Genomic DNA, 23,147 nt, shown 5'->3' with positions numbered 1-23,147 from the left:
CAGGAAGCTTTGCATTCATATTGCATTTAATTATTGTAAGGCGCCCAGAGACCTCTGGGTAGAGTGGGCGGCATATAAATTAAATAAATAATAATAAAAAAATAATAATAATAAATAATAATATTCAATTAGATTTGTATATTTAATGGATCCTCACAATGTCACAAATGTATGCCAGTTTTACAGAACATGAAACAACTCACTAGAGAAGTATCACAAATTGCCAGATACTTCATTAAGCATATAATTTGCCAAATAATATAGTTTAGAAGCTAATGGCAATTGAAGTGATCACAGTATGACAGATGAACACATATCGATAGGAACAAAGTCATGAAGATATTTTACAATGCAAACTCCTATCTTTAAGCCGTGCAAATACGTTGCAAAAACTTTCAGTCAACGTGCTTTTAAATTTTTCAGCTACAGAAACAAAAGCCACACTTACTTTCATCTCTCTCTGACAGCGTTAACAAAATCAAAGATGTCAGAACTACATGTTTGCTCAAATTTTGCGGCCTACCTTGAGAAGCAGTTTGGTCAAAATGCAACAGAGATATTTAATAAATCTAATTCATAACAATCTAAAATGAAATAGCCTTAGAAATAATCTCCTAGCTTACTACATGGCAAAAGAGATTAATCATGAACGCTTTTAGTTAACAGTTGTGTCAAGAAATTAGATGCTTAAATCTTACTGCTTAGCATAGTAAATCGCACTACAGTAGGTACACTGAGTTAGTGAGGATCTGGTGAGTCAACTCCTCCATAGGTTCCACTGAATCAAGTGGGACTTCTCTAATGTGACTTTAGAGTAGTAAGTTACAACTAGAGTAGTCCCATTTGAACCAGTGGAACTCTCCGAGGAGCTGACTAAGCAAATCCCCAGTGATTTAATGGGACTATTTTACTATGCTCAGCAACATGATTTCTGCCTGTGTTTTACCTGCAGGCAAAGTGGGGGGTACTGAATTTGTTCTCAGGCAGTACCACCCCAAGAAGGAAATATGTGGGGTGGGGGAAGAGGATTTACGTGGATTTAAGGTACTGTGTTCAAGATATACACAATACAAATCCTATTCAAATATTACTGAATCTACACTAGGCATGTGAGAAGAGGGTGCATTCTTGCCTAGTCTGCTTCTTATGTGTTTCAATCTTGTGCTACATATGGAAGGCAACAGTTCCATAAATCTTCTGTGGAGGTCCTCCACATGGTAAAGGCCCGTCCACACTGTCAAACTTGGTGTGATCCAACTGGTGCTTAAAAGGTCCTTATCTTCAGTGCAATATATTTTGACTCTCCTTACCCATTCGTGAAGGCAGAACAAAGAGCTATTTTGCATCTCAATGAATTTGTCCCTAAAAGATTTGCATGCTCCAGCCCTATGCCAGATAGATACAGGCCAGCTCTTAAAGGGGAAGGATGGAGTGTTTTAAAGAGAAACAAAAGCGAACAGGGTATTTTTTTTCTGTGTCAAACAGTGCTATCAGGAAACCATATACAATAACTATATGGCATTGCAGAGAGGTTCTAAGACTACAAAAGAGCCTCCACGCTCAGATGAGATTTTCCTCTTCAGGCTATCAGACCCCCAGTAGAGGGCAATGGAAATGTGTAAAGAATGGACAAGTTTAGTATGCTCCGTATCTTTACCGGTTCAGTAAACACAGATCCTAATACCCAAAAAACACTACAATCTTGGCCAGTTCCTGCCTTTCCCCCACTATGAGATTATTCATACCAAGCTGACAGTTCTCTAGAATATGACACAAATTGGGTTGTGATAGCATTTATTAGGGGAAACCATACACAACACTGAATGCTTGTCTGTAAATGTGCTTGTGCTGCCACCTACCGGTAGTGAAAATAACCATAACTGGATCTTTAAGGAAGATGAGGAGTATTTCCCTTCCTGGAAGCTTTCCTTCTTGCCTTTGTAGTTTTGTGTATATATAAATATATATATTTAAAGATTCCCAGTGTTAAAGGCTGCAAGTTCTAGCTGCCTGCAAGATCTTTCCATGCACTGTGTAAATAACTGAAGGAACATGTTTGGGCTCTGTTTAAGAAACGGAGCACATTCCTAAACTGTGAGAATGAGAATGAAGAGAATAGAAAGGCCAATCAGTTAACCATGAATTAAGAGTGATGTTGCAGTTCACAATTTACTTTTCCTTATTAGTTAGGGATGCTTGCAATGTTCTAAGAAATGTTTTCGATGTGAAGCAGGGCTCAGGCACATTACAAATATTGCAGGCCAACCTATGCACCTCCACTATATGCCACATAAGAGAGAGCATTAGACCAAACTAAGCATCCTGGTTTTGAGAAATGGCCATCCTGATGTTTCTGAGAAGCCCAAAGAAGGGCATAAAGGATATAGTCTTCCTTGCTACCTTTATAATAGCTGTTACTCAAAAGAAATGTTGCTGCTCTCCAGAAGTATTTTGACTAGCATCCCCACTACTCTCAGTCAGAATGAACAAACACACTGATGATGCCAGTTGTAGCCTACTGTTTCCGGGGGACAACAGGTTTGTAGAAGCCAAAATACTCCCTCTGAAAATGAAAGGTTTCATTTAGAATCACAGTCAACCACTATCAATTGAAACATCTTTCATATATTTGCCTAGCCTAATATGAAAGCCATCTAATACCATAACCATTTCCATCTTGTGACAAGTTCCATAAATTTCCTCATTATGCAACCCAGTACATTTCGTATTTGCCAAAGGTTTAATGCTAACAGAATTTAATATTATGGGTTATGTACAACCTTGAGCAAATGGACAACATTCATACAATTGGACTTTCAATTCCCTTTATCCCTCTCCTAAGCCATACAGAATCTACCCCAGGCCCAATCCCCCTGGGGTAGATTCTGGGGAGCCCCAAGGGCATTCAAGAAGGAAGGTGAACTTTTTCCCTTCCTGTCCTGCTGATAGAAGTCCATCTACAGACAGAAGACACTAGCTGGAACTCACCCTATGAGAGGCTGAATAAAAACCCATATGCACTCTGTTCCACATAATGTATAGTTTTCTAAGTACTTTTAATATCCTCTGAGCTGCCTTTTTTCCTAAGCCATACAGCCCTGAATATGCTGGCATCATCAGAAATTTAAGTGCTTTGATGTCTTCATTTTGTAAAAGCTCTGGTTGCCCTTTCCGGACTCTAGGATGTCCTTTTTCAGATACAAAAACCAAAACTTGTATCAGGTTATATGTTGTTGAGCAATTGAGTATAACAATTCAATTTCATGGTTTACACAGTGCATTAGAATAAAACAGGTGTTATTGAGAAATTTCTTTTGCATTCTGTGCAACATCAGACATCCTGCATATAATCTGCTAAGAGTGTCATAAACAGCTTTACACACTTACAGTGGTTCTTCTTTCTCAATGTTTTTCCCAACATGCATCTCTTCCTTCATTTTATCTACTGCTTGTGCTTGTTTTTCAATCTCATTAAAACTCTTGCTGCTCATTTTCTGGGCTCCCAAACCACCTTTCTTTGTTCCAAGCTTCAACAAGAAAAACAAAACAGGGCAATATTGGTTAGCGATGCAAGGAAAAAATTAAGCAAAATACAGGCATTTGCTGGCAAAATGACTCTGTGTATATTATGTTCCTCACCTTCTACAAAACATGAGAAGAGAAAAGCTCAAATAATGACAAGAGGAGGCAACAGAATATACAGTAAGCTGAGTCACAATATGGGCTTGCAAATCCAATTTCTTGGCACACCACTGATCCTCTTACACTTCATGGGTTTGTGGTAACCATTTTGCCTTGATAACATAATCAGGCCAACCTATGGTCACTGATAGGAATCAATGTTCTGTTTTGGAATTATTACAGGAGATAATCAGCATACTAACTCATGGCAGTCTCCTGACAGCCAAAACCATAGTCCAGCTGTGATACTTAAATTGTACCAATGGAAATGTTTACATGGCAGAGTATACCAGAATTCTGCCTTATGAATGATCAAATGGAGTGGTACATGTTGCTTGGGCCAGCTGAACAAACTGCACATTTCCTATTTACTGTTCATTTCTGTCATTTACAAATCATGGTTTGTCTTTCCCCAAACAATAAGGAGTCATAACAAAAGAAGAATCCATAGCATATGCATTTGTTCATTTGAGGAGAGACAATCAACCACACAGCATCTTTTCATTAGCATGATTCCCCAGTATACTCCAGCCAACTGGATATAACAAAAATAGTCTACAAAACCATGCCCAACCTTGCAACCCACAAGCCAACAATCTCAAAATGGAATGAGGGCAAAAAACAATTTCCCTTCCATATTAAACAGCTAATAAGCAGAATGTCACATTTTTAATGAAAGACTATGTGCATATAGCCACAGCTATGCGGGCCCTTTCCTTTCTGATTAGAGTCCAAGTATTATTATTTTTTACCTATTTTACATTCTTGAGAACTGGCAACACTGTGAAAAAGGGCACCAAACACTTAGCCAAGGAAACATGCACCTCATGAAAAAGCTAATTTTTATGCAGATTAAAACAGAGTGAAAAAGATCAGACAATTTAAGCACCTACCCCCTTTTTAACTTGGTTTGGCTTCTTTTTTATCATGGAGCTGGTCTCTGCAAATATCAATACATATTCTATTACAATGTATATTCAACTATTGCAAGAGTAGTATTAATTGTAGGCCATGCAAAAGCATAGAGTACAAGCAAGTTTCCTCCTTTATTTTGCTTATTAATACAGCAGTTTAATTAAGAAATTTAGCAGTAGGATGCAGCATGATTTGTCTCATGTTCACAATTAAGGAACAGCCCCACAAAACAGTGCAAATGCCATCTTCAAAAAATATTAAAACCACAAATGGAAGAAAGGGAGGCAATGACAACAATTCAGAGCTTACCAAATTATTAGACAAACACACCTTAATATATGGATATAAAACATAAACAAATTTTATATCTTGGTTAAAGATGCAATACTGAACAGAAGCTTTATTTAAGGTGTTTTAATAACATTTGAAAGATTGTAGATATAAAAACAGCATGAAGTTGGGACAGAGGTTTAAAGCACTTGAGACAATTGAAATACGACACATTTGATTAAATTGATGCTGCAAATTATGAAGACAGTGTAATAATGCACTATTCCACAGATGTAATATACGTGGAAAGTAAAGCAGCAAACAGGATATCTAAAATGTCAGTCACCTTTGCTAGGTGTGCTGCCTGAAGTATTTACATTCTCCGAGTTGGCTAAAATAAGAAATAAAAAACAGACATCACTCACTAAAAAGATCAATGTTTTAAATAAAGAGCTATTTTGATTATAGCAACTGAACCCAACAGATTTGTGTCTGTCACCAAAATATTAATAATAACTGTGTGTAGTCAAGTCAATTCTTGCTGATTAATACCGAGGGAGAACTGTGAGATGACATGGTTTCATATGTGGGAGCACTGAAATTTGCAACCCCCAATTGCAATCTCTGTTGGCAGTGGCCCCACAGGATTGCAGAGAGAAATGAACAAAGGAACAAGGTTCTAGAGCTCTTGAGAGGACACTTGGCTACACTGCAAGAATACAATCTGAGATGTACCGAGATGATGGAGTGTCCAACCTAGGGTGTCAGGCATGAGATGCTTAGACAGACACAATTTAGGGTAAAAGTTACTGGAAGAAATTACTTCTATAAACATCTCAATGATTATAAAGGCAGAAAAACCTAGGTGAAACATGTCTAGTAGTGTGCAGTTTCAACAATGACATACTGATCAATCCCACATGCATTTTCCAAGTTATGCCTCTGATAAAATTGGCTATAATGTGGGCTGTGATACTTTCAAAATTTCAGGTAGTTTCTCTTATTTACACTATTACATGAACCTCTCTTTAGACCTTTTTTTAAATGGGACTTCTATTTCAGCCTTGATTTACCTAAAGAAGCTTGTGGTGACACACTAAGACAATCAACACTTGGTCCATGTTCAGGTTCATCTAGAAATATAACAAAAACAGTAAGGACAAAGATGATTTTTAGAATTTATTTTTTAAAATCTCTCCCCTTCCCCCACCCTCTCTCACAAATATACAATGACTACTTGACTGTCTCAATTTCCATGTAGCTGGGAATGCTGAACTTCAACTGTAGTGACAAAACAATGGGGAAGATATTTTCATAATACAATATAATTAGTCCTTTTTCTGTAGGTCTCCTATATTGCAAATTGGAAATACAGCCTCCTAATATTTGGTGTCGGTTGCAATTATACATGCAACATAACAATGCCTAAGGAGATAAAATCAGTGGAACCTGAGGAATGCTTAAATTTAGTTGCACAGTGCCAGCAATTTAAAAATGTTCTTGAAGTGAGAAAGCTCACCTTCTTTGTTTTCTGAATTATCTTCAGAAGAATTCTGCTTCAGGTTGATTGTCTCCTGACGTGATGCTTCCCATTCTGCATTAATAACCTGGAAGGGGGGGAATGAAGCACAACTTACTATTATCCATTCAGAATACGTCCAAAGCACTTAAATCTGAACTATCTAAGACCCTGGCTAATCTCAATATTCATACCACTGTTTGCTCTATACAATTGGTGATATTTTATGTAACTATGGTTTCACAATTAATGATTTTTCTCACTAAGAAAAAGTATGTATCAGACAAAATTAGTATGGCAGATTCCAGTTATAAGAGGACACAAATAGTTACACCATGACCTGTGGTATTAGAATACTATACTATTAACTTCTATAAAGTTAGCATGTGGCTGCCACTCCTCATGCATAATAAATCGCATTAGAAGGATTTAAAATCAGCCCAATTCACAATACACGTGACTACAGACAGTTACATTCTGAGAGTGTGTATATATAACAAAGACAAAAATAACTGTTATACAACTAATAAAAAGTGACATATCTGTAATGTATCATAGAATTTATTTATTACGCAATCAGACCTGAACAGAAATATGTTTCCTGCAACTGCTGCCAAGGGAGAGGTTAGGGGATACAAACTTTGCAGTTACCATAATTCACAATTTGGGGTACTGCAGTGTTATGTCTGAAAGACTGATTATATCATCTACCCTGTCAAAGGACAGAGAAAGTTCATGCCTACCTAGGCAACTGCACATTGCACAAACATAACAGTGTACTCTATACACTATGTGAGAAGCTCCCTTCACCCTTATCTGTGGTGATCAACAAGAACATGGACCCTCAATTCTTCTATTGTACTGAGTAAGATTTCAATGCACACCAATGTACAGGCCACAAAAGATATTTGAAACTATGCTATTTAAGAAAAAACAGTTACTTACCTGTAACTTTGGTTCTTCGAGTGGTCATCTGTGAATTCATACTAATGTGTTAACTTGCGCCTGCGCAGAGTGATCTTGGAACCTTCTAGAGCTCAGGCATATGGTGCCAGGACCTCCCCTACATTGCCTATAACCCCTCTGGCACAGAGTGCCTCAATTCTGTAGAACTGTCCGCCACTGCGCAGCATGCTGTGAGGCACACGTGACGGCTAGCAGGGAGGAAGGGCGGGAAATGTGAATTCACAGACGACCACTCGAAGAACCAGTTACAGGTAAGTAACCATTTCTTCTTCTTCATGGTCTCTGTGAATGCACACTAATGGGTGTTTGGCAAACTTACCTGCGAGGTGGAGGGACATAACGAAAGAACAGGTGCTAATACAGCACGGCCGACAGGAACCTCGGCTTTAGCTCGGTTGTCCAAGCAATAGTGAGCCGCAAATGTGGGTGGCGTGGCCCACGTGGCTGCTTTACAGATATCAGCAAGTCCATGTCTTTGAGGAAGGCCGTAGAGGAAGCCACAGCCCTGGTGGAATGGGCTTGTACAATACCTAGTAGGGGAGTCTTGGCCAACTCATAAGCCACACAGACCGTGGAGACTATCCACTGAGAAATTATCTGCGGAGTGACTGGAGAGCCCCTTGATTGTCCATGGAAGGAGACAAACAAACACTGGGATGAGCAGAAGGTAGAAGAGTGAGAGACATGGTACGCAAGGGCTCTCTTAACATCCAGAGAGTGGAGAGCCTGCTCCAGACTAGAGATGGGGGACAAAAAGAATGTCGTCAGTACGATCAGCTGGTTTAGGTGAAAGCTTGAGGCCACCTTAGGAAGGAAAGAAAGGTCGGGGAACAGAGTCACCTTGTTTGGGTGAAATTGGAGGAAGGGTGCATTGACTCGCAGGGCAGCTAGTTCACTGGCCCACCTTGCAGAGGTTATAGCCAGAAGGAATGCAGTCTTTAGCGAGAGCAATTTGTCTAAAGCAGAGGCCAGTGGTTCAAAAGGAGGTCCCATGAGTTTGTTAAGGACTAATTGGAGGGACCATTGAGACATGGCGCCTTATAAGGAGGGTACATATTTTTCAATCCACACAGAAAACATTTGAGCATTGGATGACGGAACAAATTTGCTGCTGCTGAAGAAGGTGGCTGGTGAGCCACTATCATAGCTACGTAAACCCTCAAGATAGAGTGGGACAGGCCACGATGGAAAAGGAGGAGGAGGAGGAATTGCAGTACTGCATCCAGTGAGGTAGGTATAATCAGTAAGCCATGTATAGTGGCAAATGCTTTCCATTTACAAGAGTACGTGAGGGTCATGGAACGGCGCCGTGCATGACCAAGGACATCTGTTACTGTGGGAGCAGCCTCCAGACAGTGAGGTGTAGGGATTGTAGGTCTGGGTGAAACGTCATGCCATTGTGGAGGGCAAGAAGGTGTGGGAGCAGGGGGAGATGTACATGGTTTACAGCATGTCCAAGTAGGGTTGAAAACCACGGCTGGTGTGGACACCAAGGGGTAATTAGAATGACATTTGATCCCTGTTGGCGTATCCTGAGCATAGTCCTCTGTACTAGTGGTATGGGTAGAAATATGTACAGAAGTTTGTGTGTCCACGAGATCATGAAAGCGTCTCCCAACGAACTGTGGCCGATTCCCACCCTGGAACAGTAGCGGACGCATCTTGCGTTGGTTGGAGAGGTGAAGATGTCTATCTGGGGCATGCCCCATCTGCGGCAGAGGGACAGGAATATGTCCTTGTTCAGAGTTCACAAGTGGGTGCATACTTGCAGTCTGCTCAGGTGGTCTGCAAGCACATTGTCCTCTGAGGCTACATGAATCGCGACAGGATAGATGTGGTGATCGTAACACCATTCCCACATCTGGACATTTAAGTACAGTAGGTGGAGGGAGTGTGTGCTGCCCTGTTTGTTCAGATAAAATGCCACTGTGGTGTTGTCTGACACCACTTGAACTACCCTGCTGAGGAAGTGTGCTTCGAATGCACGGAAGGCCTCTTCTATAACTGGTTGATCTACTGCCAAGTCCATAGCTCTCGCTATCCTGCGTATCAGGTGCAAGTAAGCTGTGTAATCTTCTGAGGAAGAAGGTGGGTGGCTACCCGCTACCTCGGAGTCTGGTGTGGGAAGATTTGGAGGAGAATCTTTATCTAAGTCCTCAACTGAAGCTTCCGATTCAGAAGTAAAAGCCTCCTTTCGGCCCAGACACAGAGTAAACTCTTGGGGTCGAGGGTCTCAATGTGAAGCATTCAATCAAGCAGGCAAAATGGTGTCCTCAACCCCGGGCAAAGTGGCAGCCAGTATCGGGACCGCAGGAAGGTGCTGTATGATCACCAGTATCGAGCTGGTTGGTGCTCCTCACCCAAACAAAATAAACACTGGGAGTGTCTATCCGAAAGGGGGACTTTATTCGGGCAAGAGAAGCAACGTTTGAAGGGGCCTGAGGAGGCCATAAACAAGTTCACAAACACAACAGAAAGATAAATCAGTTATATGCTTTCAAGCCACCTCACGAAACCAAAAGAATAATCAATTAGTCCGAAGTCGTAAATAACCGGGAGGTTGAGGAGTAGTAGGAGGAATAGGGCGAAAAAACGCTATGCGAAAGACTTCAAGATGCTGCAACAGTGGCGGCAGAAACAGAACTGAGGCACTCGGGGTTATAGGCAGGGGCGGGGTTATAGGCAGCATGGAGGAGGTCCCAGCACCATGTGCCTGAGCTCTAGAAGGTTCCGAGATCACTCTTCACAGGCACAAATTAACCCATTAGTGTGCATTCACAGAGACCACGAAGAAGAAACAACACACACTTCAGAAGCAAAATTCAATTAATTCTATACCTGAGGAGAAACGTGTGTCGCAAAGAAATCTTCCTCTTTTTCTTGAGGTGACAGGGGTGGGGCTCCATAGCCATCTATCCACAACTAGAACAAACACAGCATATCATCTCATGGTGCTCTCTCAGTATTTATCAGCAATACATGAGAAAATTTCCACAGGGAAAAAACACTGTATTTACACAGGTTTAGACAAATCTCAGATATGAAGGCAGCAATGCTCAGCAATGTAAAGCCATAGAATGAAATATAAAGAAAAAGCAGGGGAAAGGTCAGAACAATCATGATAAGAATCGACATTCTAAGGACATTTTAAAGTAACACTATCCTGCTGACAATCTGCATGGTAAACATATGCTTTAATGGATAATGGTAAGCATCAGTAGATGCTGAACATTTAGTACCTCAGTATCGTCTTGTCTAATAGCAATCTTGGACAACCAAGTCTATTAGCAACTAACATATGGCTACTCTTAAATAATGCAGTGGTTTCTACATACCGTATTTTTCGCACCATAAGACGCACTTTTTCCCCACAAAACGGGGGGGTGGAAAGTCTGTGTGTCTTATGGAGCGAAGAAAACAGATTATATTTTCCTGTTTTCTTCTCCTAAAAAATTGGTGCGTCTTATGGAAAGGTGCGTCTTATGGAGCGAAAAATACGGGTACTTAAGATTCCTTAGATATGCAAAAGAATACGCTTGCAAATTGTAAGATTTTAATTTAAACAAATTAAAATCAAAAGATAGCTTTGGGAATGTTTAGGACCAACAAACAAAGCTATTCACTCAAGCCAGTGCCTGACAACCTGCCCCAAATCTTAACACATTTAGCATTATGTGGCAGAGCAGGAGACAACAACAAGGGGGTGGATATCCCATGTAGTGCTAAACCTTTCCTGTTTTAGACTAGCTGGAGCATTCCCAGCAGAGGAAATCACTCCAACTTTTCACTATGGATCCCTATTTGATGTGAACTTTAAAATAAGCCAACCAACTCATTGAACTAAGGTGGGAAAACTGATGAACTACCATATTTAGCAGGCTGACTGATCACATTATAGCAGAGGGATTCATCTGTTCAATTCACTTGCTAAAGAACTTGACAACAGTCAGCTGGCTCCTTCCCTAGTGGTCGTCTTCTTAAGAAGTTCAAAAAGAGGGAAGCAGGAGAATTCTAGCCTTGCACCCTGGCTGTTGCTGTCCCCATGAGAACGACTGTAGTGAAACGCCAAAAGGTGAAGTCATTCCTGCCTGTCCATTACAGAAGCTCAAGGGGGAGGAGCCAATGATAGGGCAAGAGGGGCGGAGTTAGGGAGACAGTTGGACAGTTAGAGAGACAGTTGGAGATGTGGAATGGCAGTTGGGGTTTAGAAGAGAGAAGGAGAGGGTTAGGGATTTGAGCTGAGAGTGTTAGGAGAGGGAATTGAGATGAAAGATATTGAACAAGCAAGAATGAAGTTACTAGTACTACCAGAGAGATATTGATTGAAAGTACATAGTAGTTGGAATAAAAGTGATTGCATACATAATCCAATCCATGTTAAAACCTGATACAGTTCTTAAATGATCTTACCGTATTTGCCGGCGTATGACTTTTTTGCCCTGAAAAACATGCCTCCAAGTGGGGGGGGGGGGTTCGTCTTATACGCCGGGTGCACTTCAGAAGGAGCCGTTGCTGTGAGTGACACGGGGCCGCGCCAGCCGGGGAGGAAGGCAGGTAGGCAGGCAAGTAGGCGGTCGGTCAGTCAGAGGGAGGAAGGGAAGCAGAGCCGGCCATGCCTGAGTGGCCAGAGGCCGCTGCCCTGCGCCGCTGAGCCAGCTGCCTGCTTGCCGCCGAGAGCCGCTTGCCCTCCTCCTCTCCCTTATCTTTCTAAACTCCCACCATTTCCCTTCAGAAATATACAAACTCTATATTTTGAGTGGAAATGTTGGGGGGTTGTTTTATACGCCCAGTCGTCTTATACACCGGCAAATACAGTATGTGATTTACCTTTATGATTTGTTTGACAATAAAAGAATACTTAATTAAACCTCTGATTCCTAAGTTCTATAACCCTTAGTTTTGGCAGCACACGGGTATAACATAAGTGGTATTAGGAGAATACCAGGTAGCAGTGTGAAGGAAAAGGGGGTGATCCCTTGTGAGGACCAAATAAATAGGGGCAACAAGGGAAGATCGCCACAATGACAGTAGAGAAGGACCACAGTATCTGCAGGGATAGGTTCCAAGCTCACCCCTGCAAATGCCAAAAAACACAGAAGTATTGAACACTATACACTGCATGGTCTCTGTCTCTATTTAATGCCCAGTTCTGACAAATGCACTCTGGAAGTAAGTATGAATAGGTATTTCTGGAGGGTTTTATTTAGTATTTTCAGGCAGTGGATAAATTATTCAGTGGATGCTGATCCCACAGATAGGGGGGTCCTACTGTATAAAGAACAGAAAGACCTCAGTTACTTAGTAGGGACTCCAAGCACAGCAGAAGCTTTCCTCTTCAGACTGTACCTCTCTCTCTGCAGACTCAGTCTCTCTCTGCTCACAGTTCAAATCAACCCTTTTGGAATGGCTGAATAGGGCTTTAGTGATTATATCAAATGCAATGATGGGATAGCATGGTTATGACTACTGCAACTGCTCCGCTCTATTTCATATATTATACAAAAAGCATGTTTTAACTCATGAGGGAACCTGTCCTGACTCAACAAACCTAGAAACGAGAAGCTGTTTCCAAGGCAGACAGGAGAGGGTGAAAAAAAAATAGAAGTAGGGTAAAGAGATGAGAAAGAATGTATAGGACATGTTTAATGATGTTCTAAAGTGGGGATTCAAAAGTTGTAAAACTAGGGCCAAAATAATCTTCTGTATCTATACAAATGCTGTAACTTCTAGAAACAAATTGCCTCAAAATAAGAAATCACCATAGATATTATCAGTAGTATGCTGTGTCACATAGTTCAGCATGAAACAGATAGGGTCTATAGTGATTAACTTGAGGCAATTTGCCTCCAGAAGTTATTTTGTTTTGTGTTACACCAGAGTAACTAAGAGGATTTTGGCCAGAAGGTAAAATTATCAGGCACAAGTTATCTGTAGAAGACCTAAATAAGATTATGTGGCCTCTCAACCTCTAGAAACTATCTCTGATATAGAACATACAAGAGTAATTGTAAAGGACTGGCAGAAATTGTGAAAGTTGTGGTATTTTTATGATAAGCCACTAACACGAGAATGTTTTCATCTTGTCGTGTTTCCAAAAGAGGTGCTTTAAAAAAATCAGATCTATTTTTAGAATTAATTCTGACTAACAGAATAAGGTACTACTGATATTAAAATTATTTCTATTAATTCAAAAGAAAACCTCATTCATATATAAGTACTCATCAATGTATAAATTCTACGTTAACATACTAAGTCTCCTCTGTGTTCATGATTTTCATTTATATGGTGCCACTAAGGCAGCACTATACAAGGTGCCTTACCTGGCTGTAATTCTAACATTAAAATATTATAGAAATTTTGGTGTAACTATGATGGCTGAGATGGCTGTTGTAGCCCTGCAATGACATGGGATGTTCATTGCTGGTAACTAGGGCTAAAAACAATTCATATCAACCACACACAGTAATCTTTTTTGTCAATTGTTTGTAGCAGTACAATTCACACTAGACGTTTATAATGTATTTATATGCAATTTATGCAATGCAACATGTTTCATCTTTCCAAATTAGTATTTTGATGTCACCACATACGTTAACAAGTGACTAAACCACATGTGATTACTAACCTCGGTGCCATGCTTCCGTGTTACCTGAGTTGCAAGAGTTTTAATCTTTTCTCTGTAAAGCTGAGCAGCACGACTGCTGTATTTGGCATTGGTATCATTTGTTGTGCAACCGTACTGATGGAAAAATGCAGACTACAAAGGAGACAGGGATAGGACATATATTTTAAAACACCACAGGTGAATTTGTTTTCTTAAAGCTAAAACAAATGTATATTAAAGATGTAGCATTTTACTAATTAGTCAGTCAACTTATTTTATTTGCATGTTACCCTCTACCAAGAAGGCCTAAAATATTAAATTATATGCTTTTCAGAATATTCCCATACAGTTTATTGCTGACATTACAGAGCATTTCAGAAGCAGAACTATGTGCTTAGATTTAAATGGAAAGGAAAAACAGAGTTGGATATCTTTAGCACATTGAAAGGGGTGTGAAAGAAGCCTCTTAGAAGAAAGTCATCCTCTGGGCAATGGCAGCTCCATTTGGTGATCCTTCCATTCCAGAAGCACCGCCTGGATTGATTTTGATAATTTCAAATTACTTCTAAAAGTTTCACGTACATATTCAATAGCTGGGGGAGGAAGAGATGGAACCTGGAAGGAGTCCACATGTCAGTGTCCACAGAAGTAGTCTCCAGCAACACTTTCTGAACTTACCCTTCCAACAGGACCAGAACCACCATAAGGCAGTATCTACAAGCCCCATATCAGACAGTCAACTTAGAAGAATACCATAGTTGAGACCTGGTAAATCTGAACTACTATGGCAAGTTCTTAAAGAAATGGGAGTGCCTGACCACCTTATCTATCTCCTGAGAAATCTTTATGTGGGACAGGAAGCAACAGTTAGAATTGGATATGGAACACCTGATTGGTTCAAAATTGAGAAATTAGTACGACAAGGCTGTATATCGTCTCCCTGCTTATTTAACTTATATGCAGAATACATCATGCGAAAGGCAGGACTGGATGAATCCCAAGCCGGGAAGGCAGGACTGGATGAATCCCAAACCGGAAAAAAGATTGCCATTAGAAATATCAACAACCTTAGATATGCAGATGATACCACTCTGATGGCAGAAAGTGAGGAAGAATTAAAGAACCTCTTAATGAGGGTGAAAGAGGAGAGTGCAAAAAATGAAGCTCAACATCAAAAAAAATTAAGATCATGGCCACTGGTCCCATCACCTCCTGGCAAACAGAAGGGGAAGATATGGAGGCAGTGACAGATTTTACTTTCTTGGGCTCCATGATCACTGCAGATGGTGACAGCAGCCATGAAATTAAAAGACGCCTGCTTCTTGGGAGGAAAGCAATGACCAACCTAGACAGCATCTTAAAAAGCATAGACATCACCTTGCCGACAAAGGTCCGCATCGGCAAAGTTATGGTTTTTTCAGTAGCAATGAATGGAAGTGAGAGCTGGACCATAAAGAAGGCTGACTGCCGAAGAAATGATGCTTTTGAACTGTGGTGCTGGAGGAGACTCTTGAGAGTCCCCTGGACTGCAAAGACAACAAACCTATCCATTTTGAAGGAAATCAACCCTGAGTGCTCACTGGAAGGACAGATCCTGAAGCTGAGGCTCCAATACTTCGGCCATCTCATAAGAGAAGACTCCCAGGAAAATACCCTGATGCTAGGAAAGTGTGAGGGCAAGAGGAGACGGGGACGCCAGAGGATGAGATGGTTGGACAGTGTCATCGAAGTGACCAACATGAATTTGACTCAACTCCAGCAGGCAGTGGAAGACAGGGGGGCCTGGCGTGCTCTGGTCCATGGGGTCACAAACAGTCGGACAAGACTTAACTAAGCAACAACAAAATCTGAACTCCATCAGACTGTGATCTGTCTATGACACGGAACTACAGAATTTACTTGTGCACCCAGACTATAATACAGTTACCTTATTATGTGGTGGACTATAGACCCAGTCTACAGTCCCTGGCAAAATAAGTGTGTCCAGTTGGTACAGACCCATGGAGGCCATTAAGTCCAGAACCACTAGTGATAGAAAAGAGTAGCTGCAGCATGGATGCTTAGGTTGACCAAGTGCAAGGCAAAGGGAAATCTCCAAAACCACCCTGGTTACTCAGGAAGGGAGACGAATGGGTAGTTATTAGCCAGACAGTACATACTCTGAATCCTCATTCTGTCTTGAGCAGGCGTTGAAGTTACCCCTTAGGTAGCAGTCCAGACGGCTTTTTATTTATGCCTCAGCCCCAGGAAGATGGTGCAAAGCTATATAAAAAGGGCAGAAAGTCCTTGGGAGAAAATGTTGAGCCAAGGTTTGTATGAAGAGGCTGCATCCTCCAACCCCAGGAATCTATCAGGATGGGCCACTGGTAAAGAGGAGATGGCATAGCACGTTCATAATCTGCCTAAGCAAAGTATCCTTTTCCTCACCCTTCACTTTTTAAAAAAATACAAAGTACATATTTTCTACATTCTTATAAAATTAGCAGCTAACCTTGCTATTAGATATGAACAAGTTAAACATAAAACATATCTGGAAGGAGAACAACAATTCGCAACACATAAACTTACAGCATTAGCATTTCCTCCAACTTGCATACACCTCAGCTGATACCACGACCAGTTTGAATCTAATTCTGTAGACCTACAAAAAAACCATACAAAGTATTTTCAACCATGCATTCAAAAACAGTTTCAAAACACAAAATGTAATCACCTATCCTCACAAATGTGTTTAGATGTACATTTTCTGCTTCACAAAAGGGTATTGATTTATTTTTCAGTGATATTAAAATGCATACCTCCACCCCATCAATACCACCAGCATCTAAGACCCAAGCAGTAGATATCTTCTGTTTTGTTCAGACCCTGCTGCCAGGATGAATCAGGAGCTCCAGATGATGAACCTCTCGATGCCAAGATGCTTTGCCCCCAGGAAATAAACAAGTGGTCGCAATGACCAGATAGGTGGGGTGGGTATGTATGTATGTATGTATGTATGTATGTATGTATGTATGTATGTATGTATGTACGTACGTACGTACGTACGTACGTACGCACGCACGCACGCACGCACGCGTGTGCATGTATCAAGAAGGCTTTAGGTCCAATACAGAAGAAATCTGCTCCCTTGAAGTCTACTACAGGCGTGATCATCCAGGACTGAGCACAGCAGATGGAACGCTGGGTGCAGCACTACTCTGAGCTATACTGTATTCTAGAGAGAATGTAGTAACGGAAGAGGCATTAAATAACATTGAGTGTCTGCCTGTCTTGGAAGAGCTGGACGGTGAACCAAATTTAGCAGAAATAAAAGCGGCCTTGGATTCCCTTGCCTCTGGCAAGGCACCTGGAAAGGACAACATCCCCATTGAAGTTTTGAAGTGCTGTAAATATATCATTACCACTGAGCTGTATGAAGTCTTTTGTCTTTGCTGGAGAGAAGGTGGAGTACCACAGGACATGAAGGACGCAAACATCGTCACATTGTATAAGAACAAAGGTGACGGGGCGACTGCAATAATACCGTGGCATATCTCTTCTCAGCGTTGTAGGGAATCTGCTGGCCTGTGTTGTGCTGAAGAGACTCCAGGTGCTTGCAGACAGAGTCTATCCAGAATCACAGTGTGGATTTCGAGCTAATAGATCCACCACCAACATGGTATTTTCCCTCAGACAGTTGCAGGAGAAATGCAGGGAACAACAACAGCCACTCTTTGTGGCCTTCATAGATCTCACAAAGGCCTTTGACTTCGTTAGCAAGGACGGACTTTTTAAAATACTTCCCAAGATTGGATGTCCACCTCAACCCCTTAATATCATCAGGTCCTTTCATGAGGAAATGAAGGGCACTGTAGGTTTTGATGGCTCAACATCAGATCCCTTTGACATCCGAAGCGGAGTAAAACAAGGCTGTGTCCTTGCGCCGACCCTGTTTGGGATCTTCTTTGCTGTCATGCTGAAGCAGGCCTTTGGAACTGCAACAGAAAGTGTCTACCTCCGGACTAGATCAAACGGAAAGCTCTTTAATCTCACTAGATTGAGAGCAAAGACCAAAGTCCAGCTGAAATCCATTGTTGCCCACTCTGCTGAAGACCTCCAACAACTCATAAATCATTTTAGCAAGGCCTGCCAAGACTTTGGACTAACAATCAGCCTGAAGAAAACACAAGTCATGGGCCAGGGCGTGGACTCACCTCCCTCTATTACTATCTCCATGCAAGAATTGGAGGTTGTTCATGAATTTGTGTACCTTGGCTGAACAATCTCTGACACTCTCTCCCTAGATGTCGAGCTGGATAAACGCATTGGGAAAGCAGCTACCATGTTCTCTAGACTCACAAAGAGAGTATGGCTTAATAAGAAGTTGACGGCATATACCAAAATCCAGGTCTATAAAGCCTGTGTCCTGAGCACACTCCTATACTGCAGCGAGTCCTGGACCCTTTGTGCACAGCAGGAGAGGAAGTTGAACACCTTCCATATGCGTTGTCTCCAACGGATTTTTGGTATCACCTGGCAGGACAAAGTTCCAAATAGAGTAGTCCTAGAACGAGCTGGAATTTTCAGCATGTATACATTATTGAAACAGCGCCATCTACATTGGCTTGGGCACGTCGTGAGAATGGCTGATGGTCGGATTCCAAAAGATCTCCTGTATGGAGAATTAGTGCAGGGAAGCCGCCCCCGAGGGAGACCACAGCTGCGTTACAAGGACATCTGCAAGCGGGATCTGAAGGCCTTAGGAATGGACTTCAACAGATGGGAAACCTTGACGTCTGAGTGTTCAGCCCGGAGGCAGGCGGTGCATCATGGCCTCTCCCAATTTGAAGAGACACTTCTACAGCAGGCCGAGGCAAAGAGGCAGTCCCGAAACAAGAAAAACCAGGGAGCTGGACAGGGGACAGATTGTATTTGTCTTCAATGTGGAAGAGATTGTCACTCTCAAATTGGCCTTCTCAGCCACACAAGACACTGTTCCAAGACCTCCATACAGAGCACGTTACCATAGTCTCTCGAGACTGAAGGATGCCTACACTGTCTGTCTGTCTGTCTGTATAAATAAAGAAATAAATAAACAAACAAATAAATAAATAAATACTCATTCTAGATCTTAGGTAGCACTGGTGAGGGCCTTCTGCTCAATGGATTTCTATGGAACTCATGAAGAACAACAAACGGAACAGTGCAAAAGTACCTAAGGCAGCCTTCCCTCTACTCTATGCCCTTCAGATATTTTGGGTTACGACTCCCAACATTTGTAAATAACTTGGGTCTAAACATCTATGGAAGAGATTTATAGATCCCTGCCTACATGAGACTGTTAATACACCAATACTTTATATTATAGCCTAGCAGTTGTAAACCAACTTTGGTATAAGTCATAGCAAATAAAGAGTTAAACTTATTGTGAAGGTTCCTTCTAGTTAAAAAACAGACAAGAACAAAAAAAGAATATAAAAAGGTAAGGGATATAACAACTACCTAGGATACCCACATAAATGTGAATACCAGGAAATCCCCAATAATCCTAATGTGGAAAGAGAAGATCACAGCCCTGGAGAGCCTGGTGGGTTCAGTCCCTATGGACCAAAAGGAACCTTCACAGTAACAGCAATCTTCCATTGTAACTCAACGAAGTTGTGAACCTTATACAAAAAGGTTTCTAATATTTGTTTGTTTGTTATCATTTTCCCTACAGAAGACCTCAGGTGGCCCAAGCATATTGATTAATCCAATGTCAGATGAAGATGGCGGAGCATGTCCCATATGTCCACTATGTAAATGACTGTGGGGGAGGGGGGATGAACACTGAATGAGCAGTAAGTATCTCTAGCACTGGTCTATCCACAGAGTGCAAAGCCAATCACATACCCCATTACCCAGCAACTAACTATGACAACTGTGAACCACAGAACACCTTGCTCCTCTGGTCCCCTTTTCAGAACTGAAAAGGCTCACTGAAGAAACATAAAGAACCTCCTGTGACGTGCTCTAATGGGAAATTGAAAATATGTCTATGACGGTAAGGTTCCTCCAGGTCAATGAAGACCAGAGGTCACCTGGATGGATAACCTTAGCCTTCAAGAAAAGTGTTTCCATCCAGCATTTCTTTGCTTGAATGAAGTAGCTGACAACATAACATCCAAGGTAGTCCTCTAAAAGCTGTCCTTTTTTTGACATCAAAAACATAGAGAAGAATATTTCCCTAATCCTAAATCATGAGAATATGGAGGAGGTTGAGGAAAAGAAATGTCAAAGAAAAACAATGCAAAAGAAACTAAACATAGATATAATGAAGGCCTTTTCCAGAAGCCACTCAGAAATAGCAAAAAGCTCTGCTGTTCCAATAAAGGCAGAACAAGGACAGGAGGTGGGGAGAGGTTTTCCCTTTCCTCCTGTCTATACATTGGAACTTTGTCTGCTCCCTGCCTTCTCAATAGGAAGGAGAGAACCCCTTCATGCCAGTTCCACTAGACAATGAAGAGATATTTGTATCACATATGTGTAAAAAGTATTTTTCACTTCTTGTGTAACAAATACACAATATGTAATCATATGTTTTGAAGAGAGTAATATGAATTACGAAAAATATTCTGGGTCTCTAAAATCAAAGTCCAAACATTTTAAATTAATATGGAACAGTTACTCAAAAAGGGATACTATCTATAAGAAACTGTGAATAATACTTTACAGGAGATGGAATGTCAAGTAGAACTAGCCAATCTTGGGGAAAGGTATAATAATAACTAATATACAAAGAAAAACTAATTTACATGCAGCTCTCTATATAGCTTGAGGGAGGTTATGTGTAGCACATCCAGTACAAAGGAACTATCTGCTTATTCTTGACATTTGTGTTATTCACAAACTCAACAGAGCAATATTCACAGTAATGTGGACAGTAGGTAGGCATCCTTCAGTCTCGAGAGACTATGGTAATGTGCTCTGTATGGAGAACTTGGAACAGCGTCTAGTGTGGCTGAGAAGGCCAATTCGAGAGTGACAGTCCCTTCCACACTGAAGACAAATCCAATCTGTCCCCTGTCCGGCTCCCTGATTTTGCTGCTTTTGTGACTTCCTCTTTGCCTCGGCCTGCTGGGCAAGGGTCTCTTCGAATTGGGAGAGGCCGTGATGCAGTGCCTGCCTCCAGGCTGAACGCTCAGATGTCAGGTTTTCCCATCTGTTGAGGTCTATTCCTAAGGCCTTCAGATCCCGCTTGCAGATGTCCTTGTATCGCAGTTGTGGTCTCCCTCTGGGGCGCTTCCCCTGCACTAATTCTCCATACAGGAGATCCTTTGGAATCCGACCATCAGCCATTCTCACGACGTGCCCGAGCCAACGTAGACGTCGCTGCTTCAGTAATGTATTCATGCTGAAAATTCCAGCTCGTTCTAGGACTACACTGTTTGGAACTTTGTCCTGCCAGGTGATACCAAAAATCCGTCGGAGGCAACGCATATGGAACATGTTCAGCTTCCTCTCCTGCCGTGCACGAAGGGTCCAGGACTCACTGCAGTACAGGAGTGTGATTAGGACACATGCTCTATAGACCTGAATCTTCGTATGTGTCGTCAGCTTCTTATTGAGCCATACTCTCTTTGTGAGTCTAGAGAACATGGTGGCTGCTTTGCCAATGCGTTTATCCAACTCAACATCTAGAGAGAGGGTGTCAGAGATGGTTGAGCCGAGGTACACAAAGTCATGAACAACCTCCAATTCTTTTGTGGAGATGGTAATAGAAGGAGGTGAGTCCACGCCCTGGCCCATGACTTGTGTTTTCTTCAGGCTGATTGTTAGTCCAAAGTCTTGGCAGGCCTTGCTGAAACGATTCATGAGTTGTTGGAGATCTTCAGCAGAGTGGGCAACAATGGCTGCATCACATGCGAAGAGGACGTCCCGCATGCATTTCAGCTGGACTTTGGTCTTTGCTCTCAATCTAGAGAGATTAAAGAGCTTTCCGTCTGATCTAGTCCGGAGATAGACGCCCTCGGTTGCAGTTCCAAAGGTATGCTTCAGCATGACAGCAAAAAAGATCCCGAAAAGTGTTGGTGCGAGGACACAGCCCTGTTTCACTCCGCTTCGAATGTCAAAGGGGTCTGATGTTGAGCCGTCAAAAACTACAGTGCCTTTCATTCCCTCATGGAAAGATCTGATGATGTTGAGGAGACGAGGTGGACATCCAATCTTGGGAAGTATTTTAAAAAGGCCGTCCCTGCTAACCAGATCAAATGCTTTTGTAAGGTCTATGAAGGCCACAAGGAGTGGCTGTTGTTGTTCCCTGCATTTCTCCTGCAGCTGTCTGAGGGAGAATACCATGTCAGTGGTGGATCTATTGGCTCGAAATCCACACTGTGATTCTGGATAGACTCTGTCTGCAAGCACCTGGAGCCTCTTCAGCACAACGCGGGCAAGCAGCTTCCCTACCACACTAAGAAGAGAGATGCCACGGTAGTTATTGCAGTCGCCCCTGTCTCCTTTGTTCTTGTACAATGTGACGATGTTTGCATCCTTCATGTCCTGTGGTACTCCACCTTCCCTCCAGCAGAGACGAAAGACTTCATACAGTTCGGTGGTGATGATCTCCTTACAGCATTTCAGCACTTCAACAGGGATGTTGTCCCTTCCAGGTGCCTTGCCGGAGGCGAGGGAATCCAAGGCCGCATTTATTTCTGCTAGGGTTGGTTCGCTGTCTAGCTCTTCCAAGACAGGCAGGCACTCAATGTTATTTAATGCTTCTTCAGTTACTACATTCTCTCTGGAATATAGCTCGGAGTAGTGCTGTACTCAGCGTTCCATGTGCTGTACTCGGTCCTGAATGAGCACACCTGTAGCAGACTTCAAGGGAGCAGATTTCTTCTGAATTGGACCTAAGGCTTGCTTGATACCGTCATACATTCCTTTGATGTTACCTGTGTCCGCTGCTAACTGTATCTGAGAGCAGAGCTGGAGCCAATAATCGTTGGAGCATCTCCTGGCTGCCTGTTGGACTTGGCTGCGAGCAGCTCGAAGAGCTTGCAAGTTGTACTCGTTAGGACAGGCTTTGTATGCTGCTAGAGCTCTTCTCTTATGCTCGATGGCTGGCATTAGCTCCTCTGAATGGGCTTCGAACCAGTCAGCCATCTTTTTGGTCTTCTTGCCAAAGGTGGATAAGGCGGTGTTATAGACAGTGTTCTTGAAGTGTTCCCATCGTTC

At 42.0% G+C, this 23,147-nt stretch overlaps 1 protein-coding gene across 2 annotated transcripts in view; it reads right to left on the bottom strand.

Annotated features, from left to right (window-relative positions):
- Nucleotides 1-23,147, bottom strand: part of ARFGAP3 (ARF GTPase activating protein 3) — a 42,354-nt gene that overhangs the window by 12,615 nt on the left and 6,592 nt on the right. Inside the window, exons 3-10 of one of the 2 annotated variants that reach the window (XM_073000820.2) lie at nucleotides 16,524-16,596; nucleotides 13,977-14,108; nucleotides 10,190-10,273; nucleotides 6,386-6,473; nucleotides 5,940-5,999; nucleotides 5,213-5,257; nucleotides 4,575-4,621; nucleotides 3,388-3,527 (exon numbers count right to left, since the gene is read on the bottom strand). In XM_073000820.2, coding sequence (XP_072856921.2) covers nucleotides 3,388-3,527; nucleotides 4,575-4,621; nucleotides 5,213-5,257; nucleotides 5,940-5,999; nucleotides 6,386-6,473; nucleotides 10,190-10,273; nucleotides 13,977-14,108; nucleotides 16,524-16,596 — 669 coding nt within the window. The remainder of the gene's footprint in view (nucleotides 1-3,387; nucleotides 3,528-4,574; nucleotides 4,622-5,212; nucleotides 5,258-5,939; nucleotides 6,000-6,385; nucleotides 6,474-10,189; nucleotides 10,274-13,976; nucleotides 14,109-16,523; nucleotides 16,597-23,147) is intronic. The other variant, XM_073000821.2, reaches the window with a different exon arrangement.

This window comes from Pogona vitticeps, chromosome 5, assembly GCF_051106095.1.
Source record: "Pogona vitticeps strain Pit_001003342236 chromosome 5, PviZW2.1, whole genome shotgun sequence".
Classification (NCBI taxonomy): Eukaryota; Metazoa; Chordata; class Lepidosauria; order Squamata; family Agamidae; genus Pogona; species Pogona vitticeps.
The sequence above is the reverse complement of the archived record's forward strand: the minus strand, read 5'-3'. Positions and strand labels throughout refer to the sequence as shown.